Genomic DNA, 14,771 nt, shown 5'->3' with positions numbered 1-14,771 from the left:
GAATGTCTGTCAGGTCTTGTCTTGGCTTTGTCGTAATGTTAACTACTTCCACACAGTCATGTGGGTCTGGATTTGAATTAACTGATGGTAACAGTGTAGCAGGATTCAGGACGTTGCAGCGTCTAATTTCTATGTGTGGCTGGAACAGTGTCAATTCATAACCTGTTAAACGTGCAATTGTCAAGTGCTGAGTTTGTGTTCGGTTTAAAAGAACTTCTACTGAATGTGGGACCTGTACTGTCAGGGAATGTCCTAAAACTATAGAATCACTTTGTCTGATAGCTAGTGCTGTGGCTGCAACTGACTTGAGGCACGCAGGCAACGCCTGGGCGACTGGATCTAATGTGCTCGAAAAATAAGCACAGGGCTTGTATTGACCTGCTTGATCTTGTGTGAGAACAGATAATGCTGTACCTTTGCGTTCTGTAACGAAAAGTGTAAAAGGCTTACTGTAGTTCGGTGTAGCTAGAACTGGGGCTTGACATAGGGCTTTCTTTAACTCGTTGAAACTAAGTGTATGGTCAGATGTCCAAGGGAGGACAGTCGATACGGCTGCCTCCTGTGTCGTTAACTGTATCAGTGGCTTGGCTAGAAATGCATACTGGGGAATCCATTGTCTACAATAAGAAGTAAGGCCGATAAAAGCACGTACCTCCTTCTGGGTTCTGGGCTGGGGAAGACTCGCTATTAACTGGATACGGTCGGGTGTCAACTGCCTACCCCTCTTGGACAGCAAGTGTCCTAAGTATACCACTTGCTGGACACAGAATTGAAGCTTCGAAGGTGACACCTTGTGCCCCATCTCGGCTAGAAAATACAGAACTGTAAGTGATGCTCGCTCGCAGTCACGTTCAGAACGGGCTGTGATCAGTAGATCATCGACATACTGGAGCAGGGCAGTGTCAGTTGGCATGTGAATGTTGTCTAGTTGTCTCTTGAGTGCTTGACTGTAAATACTAGGGCTTTCTGTGAAACCTTGAGGAGCGCGTGTAAACATATAGCTCCTTCCATGTAAACAAAATCCGAAAAGAAACTGGCTGTCTGGATGAATTGGAACACTAAAAAATGCATTCTTGAGGTCAATAACAGTGAAAAACATGGCTTCGGAATCAATGGCTGTTAACAGGGAAGAAATGTCTGGGACAACTGGGTACTGAGGAATAATACATTTATTAAGCTCTCGTAAATCAATCACTAATCGATATACTGGCGGTGCATTTGGATCAGTACGTTTCATGACTGGAATGATCGGAGAATTACATACATTGGAGTCAGTTTCTACAACTACTCCTTGAGCCATGAGCTCGTCAATAATTTTGGATAAGGCTGCTACAGCCTCAGGTGGCAATCTGTACTGCCTGATTCGTGGTAACACTACACCTGGTTTGAGAGTCACACGATAGGGTGTGATTTGCATGTAACCTACATCAGTTGGACCTTGCGCCCATAAATGCTGCGGAACATTAGACAATCTTGAATCAAAATCTCGTAATACATAGTGACCCTTAAAGTCACGTAGGAACAGACGTATTCCCTCTGGGGAACAGCAAATAACTGCACCTAATTCTTTCAACGTCTTAATGCCTAATAGATTTTCTGGACATGACTTAGTAAGTAACAGATCAGTAGTACGGGACAAGGGACCTACTTCTAGAGTAACTGGCTTTGATATCTCATTAACTATGGGTTTTCCTGAAAATCCAAGGGAAACATTTCTTGAGCCTGAGAGCGGAGCCCCTGGAACTTCGGCATGACTAATTGTGGTCCTACTTGCCCCTGTATCGATCAAAAACTTTCTGTCTTTCCCTAATACTTGACTATGAACATAGGGACCTTCTTGGTCTACAGGTATCTCGATGAGAGGCAAGCCTACCTCCCTCTCTAGGCTGTTTCATGAATATGACTGGTACTCTGGATACTCGGACTGTGCATACTGGTACATCTGCGATGTAACGTGCTGTGTTGCAGCAATAGGCTGCGGTACTGTAACTGTCTGTGGTGCATTCTGTGACTGAGGAGTCTGTGAAACTTGTTCTTGTCTCGGCGGACGTGGTCTTTCTTTAGTCTTACCAGTAGCTATGTTGTGCTTCAGAACTGCACACTCGTTTATAAAATGACCTGGCTGTTTACAATAGTTGCAGTTCCCTTTAACGGGAGCTGCAGGATGACTGGCTTGATTCGGACCCCTCTTCTGACTGTCTTGAGGAATAGATTGTGCAACTAGCACTTTCATTTTCGTGTCTTTCATACGTTTTCTTTCGTGTTCTTGCTCTTCTCTAATTCTGTTCTGGTGGTACTGGAGCATCTGGAGCATCTGGGACGGAGTATTTGCTTGCCAGGTGCTTTCGACTTTCAAAACTCGATTTTTAATTTGTGGACTTGAATTCTCGACTAATTTGGTAACGAAAAGATGAGGGTATGACTCACTACTTGTCTTGAGACCACTGTTAATACTAAAACATTTTTCGAATCTAGAATAAAAATCACTAATATCCTCTTCTTGTTTCTGTTTACAGGCTGAGATTGCATCCCAGTCTTCTTTCCTAGTTGTCAATAATCTGGGTAAAACTTGAATCAATAATTCTGGTAATTCTTTACATTTATCTCCAAGACCGGTACCTGGTACTCGTGCCTTGTCTTCAGCTTCTAGAGCTGTCCAATCGATCTTTTTCTCTCCCACCTCCCATTCTTTTTCCTTTAACTTTTCATACACCCCTGCGGGTAGCAGGACCTTTAACATTTTAATGATATCTGGGTAAGTGTATTCTCCCATACGGAGCATATCTTTTAATTCTCGATGGAACCCTGCTGGATCTTTGTCATGACTGGGAATTAATTTCTTCATTTCAAGAAGTTCCATCTTTGATATCGGAGTGTATACAAACACTCGTTGCATTACGCCACCCGCCCCTTGGACTGGGTGGACTTCTCGTAGCGGATTCTGTCTGTCTATGTAGAATGGTTTACTTTCCGGGGGTGAAACATGAACAAAATGCGGGTTCAGGAACGTTCTATACTTGTGGCGCTGTTCTAGAATGACACTAATTAAATCGGTACCTAGACCTCTCCATCTGTACTGGAGCAACTCGTTCAGGATATCATGTAACGGGCCTGGATCAGAATGTTGACCCTCATACAGGGTAATGAGGTGCTGGATCATATACATACCCACCAGTCGTTGCTCGGCTGGGGGCAGTTTCAGAAACATTTGTGCCACTATTTCGTCTGGAAAAGTGGTAGAATCAGTAATCCATCGGACTGCTGATCGGGCTAGTTCTTGTTCGTGCATGGTACTTAATTCGCTATAACCGACTCGTGATTTCAGAATGTGATCGGTAGCTTGAAATACTTGTTCTAGAGAGCCTCGTTCTGGTGCTGGATGATGAAACATAGACTTAGGTTCTGGACGTAAATGGCGATCTGGAAATCTGGATTTTCCTACATACGCTATTCTGGCGGGATTCTCGTCTTCCTCTTCAGGATCAGAGACACTTTCTTTCTCGCTTACTTGTGCTGCTTTACGCTGTTCGTGTAACCTTATTACTTCTTTACGAATTTTCTTGTACATACTTTCCATGGCACTAATGGTCTTGTGCTTACCCTCGGCTATATTATCACTCCACCTTGTCAGGATTCTCATTTCGGCGGGATCTTTAGACGGGTAATCTTGTTCTCTTATTAGACAATTGATCAGGAACTTTAATATCATGAGCTGAATCTCGGCTTTCCTTTGGGACATAATCTCGCCAATACTTTCTGGATCATCCCCTGTACGGATGAAACGATATATTCTGTCTAGATCTTCTTTCATATTTGGTAAGGTGACTAGATACTCGGTCACCCTTCTTACGCGTACGGAATATAAAACCATATTATACTCGCCTGGGACTGTGTCATAGACGCATTCGGCAAGGGCTTGTCTGATTTCTGTAACTGACTTATTACTTTTTGGAGTACGCTGTGATGCTTGAGCATGTAATTCGAGTGCTGACAAACGCTTGTGAGGCGGCGGGGTTTGAGGAGGACCTCCTCCTGCGGCCCCTAGACTAGAATCGTCGACTGACATTCTTCGTGCTTGCAGGGTCGGTAATTGTAACGTGGGCTGAACTTGTATGGCTGGCTGACCCGGGGGTACCGTAACAGGTACTCCGGTGTCTGGAGAAACGGGAAGTGCCTGATTTACAGGGACAGGCGGAGCGCGAACAGGATTGGCATATTCTGGAACTGTGTCGTCCAAATAGGACGAAATAAAAATATCAGCTGCGGTCGGTTTGTGACGTAGCTTGGTCGGAACTAATGGTGGCGGGAAATTACTGGATGCCTCTGGGGTCGCTTTTGGCACTCCTTCGGCAAGAAGAGGATACATACCCTTAATAAGGGCATGCCTCTGTCTGTCTGACTGTTCGGCTTTAACTTGTTCACCTATCTCGATTAATTCTCTTTCTTGGGCTCGTTCTTGGGATTCTCTACTTAACTCTGACTTTCTGACTTCCTTTTCCGTTCTTCTATGCGCTTCCTTACGCCATAACTCGATGGCATCTTTCTGTGACTGTCTGGCTTTCTTTTTCCATAATGCTTCTTCTACTCGTATGATACATTCGGCATCCCATGTACCCGATACGGGCCATCTATACTTTTCTTCTAACTGTTTGGTATACTCTACCCATAAATCTAGATACAATATGGCGCTTATGCCATGTTTCTGATACATAAAGTGACCTGGACTGTCCCTAGGCGGAACAGGAACTGCTGCTTCCAGCAGACCCTTTCTAGTTTTTAACTGACGTAACTTGGAAAAGAGCGGCATTCTAAACTTGAATCGGAACACAATACAATACACGAAAAACAGTAACAATTGGGAAAACAATTCAGGCATACCACGACATTGGAAATACATTAAACAGCATTATAAATAACAGTTCGAACAGAATACTACCTGAAAATACTGAAAACAGAAACAGAACAGAATTCTCGAGAACGGAACAGACTAGAGTTACTGGATGCACTGCTATAACAGTACGGAACATACCGGTCCCATAAAGGAACGCATCAAGACCCGTATCCACCTAGGTGAACACTTCGTTTGTGGGCTTGGGTACCACCAACCCACGGACCAGGAGTCAATTTAGACTGACCCTGTCTAGACACTACCCCAGCAATGGTACTCACCGGGCAGCACGGAACGGAAGGCCTCGGACTGGACTGGACGACGACGACGAACTTCGGACTTCGGACTTTAGTTACGGGTGGGCCTCCGGATACCTCGGACCTTGGACTCTCAGCTTGGGCTCTGGTCGGGACTCGCCGCGTTCCTCCACCGTCTCGTTCGGATGCTGGACCGCCTCCTCCGTCTCCTCCGTGGGCCTGAGGGATACTTGAAGCAGAAATATCTGCACTTGGCCAGTATGGTTCCGTCACGACTGCAGAGGGTCAGGGGGTCGGCGTGGCTTCACCGACGCGTGGGGAAAGGGCAAGTCCCTATTCGGGCGCCATTATGTGGTAAATAAAAAAATAATACCCTATTTTTGACTAGACTTATAGCATAACAGATAGCTCAATAAATAAGAGTCAAGATTCGAGGTAGTAGGAGTTTCTGCAGGTTTATTACAGCATAAGGACAGGATCAGGACAACCTGCATGGGAACAGGACAATAAGGCCCGGCAGCTGCCGGGGCTGGGTCTGGGATGAGCGCGCTAACATTTAATAACAAGACATTGACTTATATACATAGCGCAAACACATAGCATTACATTGCAATAGGCGTAACAGTGGGTGGAGTAGAAGGCGTGACGCGTAGCAGTCGCGAGAGATAACAGTAATAAGAGGTGTAACTGGGAGTTTACTTAGACATGTGATGCAAAACGTAACAGAATATGTCATGAATGGGCGGAAACATTGGAGGGGGCTACCTAAGGAGCCGGGACCTCTAACCTAATGGTGCGCGAAAACTAGCAATGACGTGTTACTAGGAGAAGCTGGGGGCTATGAACTCTGTGCTAGGAGCAGAGACTAAAGTCTGAAGGGTCGGAGCGACATGTACCTAAACCCTATCTGGTATCTAATGTTTAGGGAACATGTTGATATAAACTAGAAGTCATGAGGGGAAAAGCTAACTTGATTCTAAGACTGGATCATGCATTATTCTACATGTAGTGCGTGATGAAGAATACTAAATGACCATTAAATACAGTATTTCTCTAACGTGGAGACGAGAAGGCTAGACAATGACGGAAACTATTGATGCAGTTCAGTAGCTTAGGAATGCAGAGGAGGAGGACTGAACTGATAGCAGGAACTATAACATACTTTTGGCAGACTCAGAGGCAGAGCCGGGGTGCACCGGGCACTGCAAGGCAGGAAGTGAGTGAAGGGTCGAGGATACAGGTGGGGGCTGTATCGCTCCTCAGCGAGGCTTTCAGGAGACAGGAGCTGAATCTGTGGTCCGGGCCCTTTTGAGGCCTGGAAACGGGGACTTTATAATTGAATAACGTGCACACTGAGAAACGTGGCAACATTGCTTACATAGGCCTGATATTCGTAGTATTCACGAGGACTGGAAACTAACATACTAGAGGTGGACACAACTGGAATTGCGTCATTAATCAGGCATGGGGAATAACATATGCATATTGGTCATGCACACATAACATATGATGGATGAAGCGTAGGGACACAGAACATGGCAAAATTTACTTTTCCACAAAGCAGAGGGTTTTCCAAAAAGTGAAATCTATAGGCTATGAATTCAGGATCAATGTTATAAATGAGCAAGCCGAATTCGTAATGGCAAATAATTTCACACTCATAACTAGGATTCTGAATGGAGGCTAATGCAGGAATGATAAATCCACTTTCAAATGCGCTGGAAATTGATGGACATTTATAGAAGCATCCAGAGGCTGTGAATCTGCAGCAGTAGCAACAGAAACTTGCGGGGTCAGTAACATTTTGGTTACTTGCCATCCACAGACAGTAATCAAACCTAATTACATTGAAAAGTCATTGAGATGGGTGGGGAATGATTCAAATGTGTGTGAACAGTGGAGGTAATGCCAGTGTGAGATCGAAATTAAAGGCAGACAATCCAGAATTATAGATGAGAGAAAATGAAGGAGTTTTGTGAAGCATTGGATTAAAAAAGTACAAATCTTATTATCTGTCTTTAGTGTAACACAATCAGTGACATCTGCCACCAACAGAATATAGGGCCATCGGTGCTGGCTGCGTTTTATCTCTGGATTCCGGAGTGCCTTTTCCAGGAGATTGCAGTGGATTTTAAATTTGAATCTGCTCTCTTCTCTATAGGTGCCGAACACTGTGCCGAGGGAAACTGTTTTATTAGCCTTACGAAATAATAAAATTTTAAGAAAATCCGTTTTACACTATTTCGTGTCATTTTCAGTTGGAGTCGATCAATCTGTACGTAAAATGTCTTGCTTAATGTTAAGAGATTTTCTGCTTGAACAGGTGTCATGCTGGTATCTCACATGGCTTTTTTTTATTTTTTTAAATGAGGTGCTCCTTTATGTGAAATTTTCACTGGAGAAACTCGCAAACCACAGTTCACATGATTTTGCACATATTTCCAGAAATGTAAAAATAAGTGGAAAGAGATTTAAGATTTCACACGCCCCCTTCAAAACACTTGCAGCACGTGGTTGATAAAAAGGAAACTAATGTTGCAAGTGGGCCGTTTTTTTTTTTCTTTCTATTAAACGACGTTTAAAATGAAGAGCAGACTCGAGTAGAAAGTCTGCCTTTGAAGGAAATGCGTCCAAAGCAATGCAAGGGGAATTTAGTTTCACAAAACACTCACGAGCAATGGTCTAAATAATATTCAGTATATATGAAGGCTTAACTCCAAGTGTGGCAAACATGTTTTTTTGTACAGGTGGGTATTATTAGAGTAGAAAGCCAAATTCTAAAAATGATAAGGTCGCCGCGGTTTGTTTAATCCAGGCCTTGTTCCATCACACCAGCTGGTGTCAGTGTATACAGCATTTTACCTCTCCAAATACTACCTGTACTTGTTTGGCGACACTTTTGTCATGCTCTTCCACTGAAATTACCAATTATGTGTGTATTTTTTCCCAGTTCTAGACTTCAATTTTCACATGGAATCCAAGAAATTGGACTCAGAAAGGAGCCTTGGGCGGATCCAGAGCTAGAGGATTTTGCGTTGACCCAAATGTGTCCCTCTCGGAATGTCGCTTGACGTGTGCATTGCTGGATGGAGGTGACAGCCGGGAGAAAGAGCTGCCAGGAACCAGTTCCTTCATGCATTGTGTTGTCTGATCTGCCTGACCAGGACCCTGCGGCATGTTTTTAAATCATGGCTATAGGAACTGATCCAACATTATCACTTCATGTTTACATTTAAGTTATTGACTGGTGCTTGCACAATGGAGGACTTGATTCCATATGTATGCACAACTCTATTTTTGTTGTCTAAATACACTGGACATTCTGTTCACCTGCCAAGGGAAAGAGGAGGACTGCAATTGGGTTTCTCCCCTAATGGACCTTCTAAAAAAAAAAAAAAACTACATTGATATTGAGGGCAGATGAAAAGCCCCTTCTCCCCCTTAATCATGATCCCAATCCAATATGTAATGCATCTCAATGGATATTATTCCGAAAGATATTGTCATGGTCAGACCTGTCTTGAGTTTAGATCTGTGTAACATGCATTACCCAGTGTTCCACATATGTTTACCTCTTGCCGAAATTTTAATCGGTATCGACCTGCAGATTGGAACCCATTGGTGCCTGCGGGTCCCATCAACACCTGTTGATTTGTATAACTGGTAATTGATGTGGGTGATGATGTGTCTCTCCTTTATTAACCATAAAATATTACCAGTTTATTATGTCAAGTACGGTGTGTCTTTTGTTATATAGAGTAATGATTGAGTCTAGATGCTATTGATTCAAGTGGGCGGGATTTTTTCCTGTTTAGGTTCAAGGAATATTTGTCTAAGTTTAGTTACAAAGCAGTAAGTTTCTCGGTTGTGTTGCTGCATTACAACAGGAGTACATTTAGGATAGGCTCGCTTAGCCCAACCTATGCTGAAGCTTCAAGCCCAAATGACAACCCATGGAGCACCTACTATAAATCTCAGGGCACCACATTCCAAGCACTCCTAGCATTCAGCGTACCACAAGGACATGGAGGTCAGCAGGGAACAAGCTAAGTTGCAAGAATTCTCATCATCCATATGACCAGGGGCTGGCATCTAACATGAAGTCATTCATAGCCATTCTGACCATCTGCTCACGTGCTACCTTATGAGAAGACTGGCATATCTACTGCTGCTAATGCCATTTTTGTATATTACACTTGTCAGATATTCTGCGTTTTAGGATTAGTTGATGAAGATCAAATATATTCCAGCAATATTAAATGATGGGAAACATTTCTGAAAGTGGTCCTTCCTGATCGCAGCCGAACACGAGCGGTGACGCTGGAGTGTTGGACCTGTACCAGATCTCATTTAATGTTTTGTTGCGTGTAGCTCTAGCCAGCAGTTCACATCTCCTCACACTGCTCCAAATGTCAGAGTAGTGTGTAGTATTCTGCACGTTTCCTGTATGCTGGAAACCTTTTTAGTATTTATAAAGGGCACTGTATGGCGCAACTTAAGTCAGGTGTTGCAAGATGGTACAGAACTGGGCAATAAAAGGGAAATGCACTCACAAACCACCAGTGACCCCAACCCACTCTCAAACCCATAGTTGGAGACTTCCACTCAGAGGCACACAAACTGATGTCTCATAAGTACAGATATATACACAGAGGCACACACTAGGACGTGCACTGAAGTACTCATAATGCCAGTACGTACTCTGAGACATTCGCTGGAGCATAATTTTGCCCACTGTTTAAAGTTACACTCACAAATTCATAGTAGAGGCAGATACCCACACAGTCAGAGGTGCAGAAACATACTCGGAAGCACACTCAGGGCCACAATTTCGCATACTATTGGTTACTGACTCGAACACAGAATTCCAAACTCATAGTAAGAGTCTTGCACGCAGAGGTGCCCCTCAGGGACATATAATCATAGGTGCAGACACTTAAAGCGCATAGTAACACACACTGACTCACTTAAAGGGGTAGGCTGGTACTTGGGCACAAAGACATGCATTTACACACTGCCTTGGAGTTAGATGTACTCATAGGTGCGCATTCACATTTAGACGCACATTTGTAGTCTCACTGGTACTGTCACATGCTTGTTTGCATTTAGCTGCAAATTCACACAAAAGGATGGTGATATAGGGATGGTGTCCGCTGTGAAAAACAGGAACAGGCAACCATTTTGACATAAAAAGAAAGTGACTCTTACTGCTAACATTGATTTATGGAATGCGTTATAATGGAATGCACGGTGTCTGGTATGGAATAGAAAGTTTAAGAAACTGATAGAGGTGCAAACATGTGCATGTTTGACCTGAATAAGCTCCTAGAAGCAACTATGTTGGCTTTGAAAAGGACCATGTGGCTTTTTGAGCGAGTGTGTGAGGGCAAAATATAAAGCAAAAAAAAGGGAAAACGAGCCAAAATCTTAAAAAAAGATGGAATTAACTAAAAATGGAGAATCTCTGTGGGGTAGGGGGGTGATTAATATACAATTCTGTAAATAAAAAAATGGTCTCCCTTATAATTTGGACGATGTTGTAATACATTGATACATGATACAGTTAACCAACAATTAAGGAGCAAGAAATGGAAAAAGTGAAAGTTACATAGCTTTTAATCCAGTGATATAACTTTTTGCTCATAGCTATACTGTCACACAGTCGCACTACACCAGTTACTCATTCCTTTAGCCAAAGAGTCATACACTAACACTCAAAAGACAAATTGAGTCAGGTGCGCACATGTACTAAAAGATACAGAATGACACACAGAAGTACTTGAAGCTGTACATATATACACATACTCAGATACAGTTCAACATTCAGTGAGACATAACATATTGGTAAATTGCCGTGCACGAAAAAGGAAAGTAAATTATCAGGAAAGGTGCCAGCAAAAACTAAACAAATACATTTTTTTTTTTAAATGAAGTAGAATGAAGTTCACAAAGACAAAAGGGACAGCAGTTAATATGGCTAGGTGTTGAATGTCCCTTCAGAGTCACGAGTGTTACTCTAGTATCACTGAAAAGTCACTGGCGTTTCACTCTGGTGTCACTTGAGTATCACTGTCACGCAAGTGCCACTCTACAGTCATTCCATTAGAACTCGAGTGTCACTGGATCATAAATCTGAAATAAACAGGTTAGTGTTAGATTCCTTACCTTAGAATATCCCCAGGCGTCAGACTGGATCCGGAAAGTTTTGTGTAGCAGTACCCTTGTGTGTCGGTAGGCGTCGTCTGCAGCTCCGCGTCCGTCGTCAGTGTCGTGATCGCCGGGATGACGTCGTCGGAGTACTTAGATGCCGACCTCGCGCGCTGACGTCAGTTCTTCTCTTTTCCGCTCCAGCAAGCGCAAATCCAGGAAGAGCAGTACTCTGGTCACTTTTTGACCAACTTTTTGATCTCTTTTTGATCATCTTTTTGAGTTGACATCGACTCCTGGTGCCGATAGGGATGCCTGGCTTCAACCTTGAGACCGACCCCCACCCTCAGTGCCTTTACTGCCTCGGGCCGACCACGACGACAAGTCGTGCCCCGACTACCGGGCCTTGACCTCAAAGGCTAGGCGGGAGAGGTCCCGCAAGCTGCTCGAGATCCGGCAGTCGGCTCCGCACCACTCGAAGTCCCGGTCGAGGAGGAAATCGAGGGACCGGTCGCGGAGCCTCAGTCATCTCTCGTCGAGTCATCGCCATCACTTGTCGGGCTCCAAGTCGTCCGGTAAGTCGAGGCGCTCCAAGAAAAAGTCCAAGAGACGACATCGCTCTTCGGATCGCCGCTCGCGTGACGCGGCTGAGGGCTCGGGCAACACTGCCCGCGCGGCTCCACCGGAGCCGCAGACGCCACCTCCAGGCCCATACGCTCCGGGCCCTGGCCTGTGAGCGACGCCGGAGCAGATCACGGCCATGAGGTCGCTCTTCCCTCCGTCGGAATCCGCCCAGGTGCCTTCGGGCCTCGCGGGTCCGTCTGGGAGCCCAAGCCGGCCAGCGGCTCTGGCCCCGGCGCCGTCTCGTGCTTCGGCGCCGTCGTCGACTTTGGTCCCGACGCTGCAGGGCCCCACACGATCCAGGCCTGGATCCGGGCCATCACCAGTCGACCTCACGACTCCTCCGCTGGTGCCGACCCCCATGGTGTCGCTCCAGGCGCCGTCTTCGGACGACGCCGGCCTGGGTTCAGCCCCATTCCGGGTCCGACACCAGGACGTGGGTGAGCAATTCATCTATGACCCGGCTCCGTCATTTTTACCTGAATTTCAGGACACGAATGAAGGGGAGAACTGGGAGGGGTCTGAGGACCCTCTGGCACAGCAGTGCCACTTGAGCCAGGACTGGGCAGATGAGCTGAGGGAGGCCAGTGGTCTAGACACTTCGCCTGACACTGGATTCATCTCTCTTCCCTCCGTGGCTTCGGAGGAGGGTGCTGCTTATAGCGTGGTGTTGACCAGGGCAGCCAAGGCCTTGGCTATTGAGCTCCCGGTCGCGGCCGTGAGAACTAATCTCCTCACTGCGGTGCTCAAACCGCAGGCAAGCTCTTCGGAGCCTCTACTGCCATTCAATGAAGCCCTCACTGACGTTCTGTTGGGCACTTGGTCCAAGCCCTCTACAGGCCTCCCTGTAGATCGGAACGTGGCCCGATGCCACCGGCCAGCTCCGGGCGACCCCTGCTTTCGGTCCACCCACCCCACCCCTGAGAGTTTGGTGATCCAGGCCTCTACATCCCAGACCACATTCCCGACCGCTCCTCCGGATTGGGAATCCAAAAGGTATGATCAGTTTGGGAAGAAACCGTTCTCCTCACTGAGTTTGGGGCTGCGGTCTGTCAACACTGCCTGGCAGGGCCTGGGGGGCAGGGTCCGCCATCACCTCCACTGGCGTACCATTACGTCGGACAGGTGGGTGCTGCAAATCGTCCGAACTGGCTACTCCCTCCCCTTCGAGGCGACCCCTCCAGCCATGCCACCGCAGTGCCACCGCATGTCGGGGTATCACTTGCAACTTCTGCAGGAGGAAGTTATGGCCCTCTTGGATCTTTTGAGCTAGAAATCTAGTGTTATTTGAGTGTCTCTCAAACGTCACTCTAGTAACACTTAAGTGTGCTCTAGAATCATTTGTGTCACTGGAATGTCATTCAAGAATCGTTTGTGTCACACTGGAATCCGAGTGTCACACTAGAATAATTTTTGTCATTCAAGTGTTACTATAGAATCCCATGGCACTCCAGCATGAGTCCAGTATGAGTCTACAATCATTTGATTGCCACTCTAGTATCACTCTGGCATTTGAATCGCTAGAATAATTTGAGCATCACTCTAATGTCACTCTAGTGTGTTAGAATTATTGAACCTCACTGTAATATCATTCAAGAATCCTCATAGTGTCACTCAAGTATCACTCTAGTGTCACTCGGATGTCTTTGTAGAATCTTTTGAGAGCCACTCTAGAATCATTTGTATGTGTTTCTAATATAAAAAATTTTCTCTAGTGTTACTTTGGGATCATTTGAGTGTCACTCTAGTATCATTAGTGTCACTCCAGTGTTCATGTATTGTGTCTCTAGTGTCACTCTTGTCACATAGTAATTCCGATGGCAATCCAGGATCACTCTAATATTCTAGAATCATTTTAGTATCAATCTAGTCTAGTGTCACTGGACCGTGAGTCTAGAATCATTCAAGCCTTACTTGAGTTTCACTTTAGAGTCATTTGTGTGTCATTCTAGTGTCAATTGTGTTTTAGAATCACTTGAGTGCCCCTCTAGAATCATTAGAGGGTCACATGAGTGTCACTCTAGTATTAGTTTGTTTCACTTATGCTCATTATGTGTTACTCTAAAGTCATTAGAGGGTCGCTTTAGTTTCCCTTGCGAAACATTTTACTATCACTTGGGAGTCAACCTAGAATCAACCGAGTGTCAGTCTGGTGTCACTCTAGTTTCACTTGGGTGTCGCTCAAATTGTTCTAGAATGAAGCTCAAGTGACACTTTAGTTTCACTCAAGGGCCAAATGATGCCAGACTGATACTCAAGTGGAATGATGTTAGGGTGACACTTAAGTAACACTAGAATGACATTACAGTGACACTAGAATGACCCTTGAATAATTTGAGTGACACTCGAGTGCCCCTAGAGGAACACTCAAGTGACTCTAGAGTGTCTCTCAAATGACACTAGCGAGAAACTCAGATGATTATAGTGACACTCGGGTGACACTAGAGTAGCACTCTGATGACACCAGAGTGAAACTCGAATAAATCTAGAGTGCCACTCGATTGACACGAGTGGCACTTGAATATTTCTAGAATGATACTCGAGTGACACTTGAGTGACACTCAAATGATTTTAGAGTGACATTCTAGTAACAGTAGAGTAAGCCTCAAATGATTCCAAAGAGGCTTGAATGATTCTAGAGTGCCATTCAAGTGACACCAGAGAGAATCATGCAAGTTTCACTGTGGTATCTCCTGTGTGTCACTCCTGTGCCACTCTATTGTTATTCATATCACTTAAGGGGCTCTCTAGAATCAGTATTACACTTTTGTCGCTCTAGTGTCGCACTAAAATAATTGGACAGTCACGGACATGCAAGTGTCACAATGATGTCACTGTAGTGTCGATCAAGTTTCACT

At 45.1% G+C, this 14,771-nt stretch overlaps 1 protein-coding gene across 2 annotated transcripts in view; it reads left to right on the top strand.

Annotated features, from left to right (window-relative positions):
* Positions 1 to 8,877, top strand: part of FAM234B (family with sequence similarity 234 member B) — a 414,455-nt gene extending 405,578 nt beyond the window's left edge. Inside the window, exon 13 of one of the 2 annotated variants that reach the window (XM_078641116.1) lies at positions 8,096 to 8,877. In XM_078641116.1, coding sequence (XP_078497242.1) covers positions 8,096 to 8,101 — 6 coding nt within the window. In that variant the 3' untranslated portion in view covers positions 8,102 to 8,877. The remainder of the gene's footprint in view (positions 1 to 8,095) is intronic. The other variant, XM_078641119.1, reaches the window with a different exon arrangement.
* The last annotated feature ends 5,894 nt before the right edge of the window (positions 8,878 to 14,771 follow it).

Source organism: Lissotriton helveticus, chromosome 1_1 (assembly GCF_964261635.1).
Source record: "Lissotriton helveticus chromosome 1_1, aLisHel1.1, whole genome shotgun sequence".
Lineage (NCBI taxonomy): Eukaryota > Metazoa > Chordata > Amphibia > Caudata > Salamandridae > Lissotriton > Lissotriton helveticus.
This window is presented reverse-complemented; position numbering and strand designations above follow the sequence as displayed.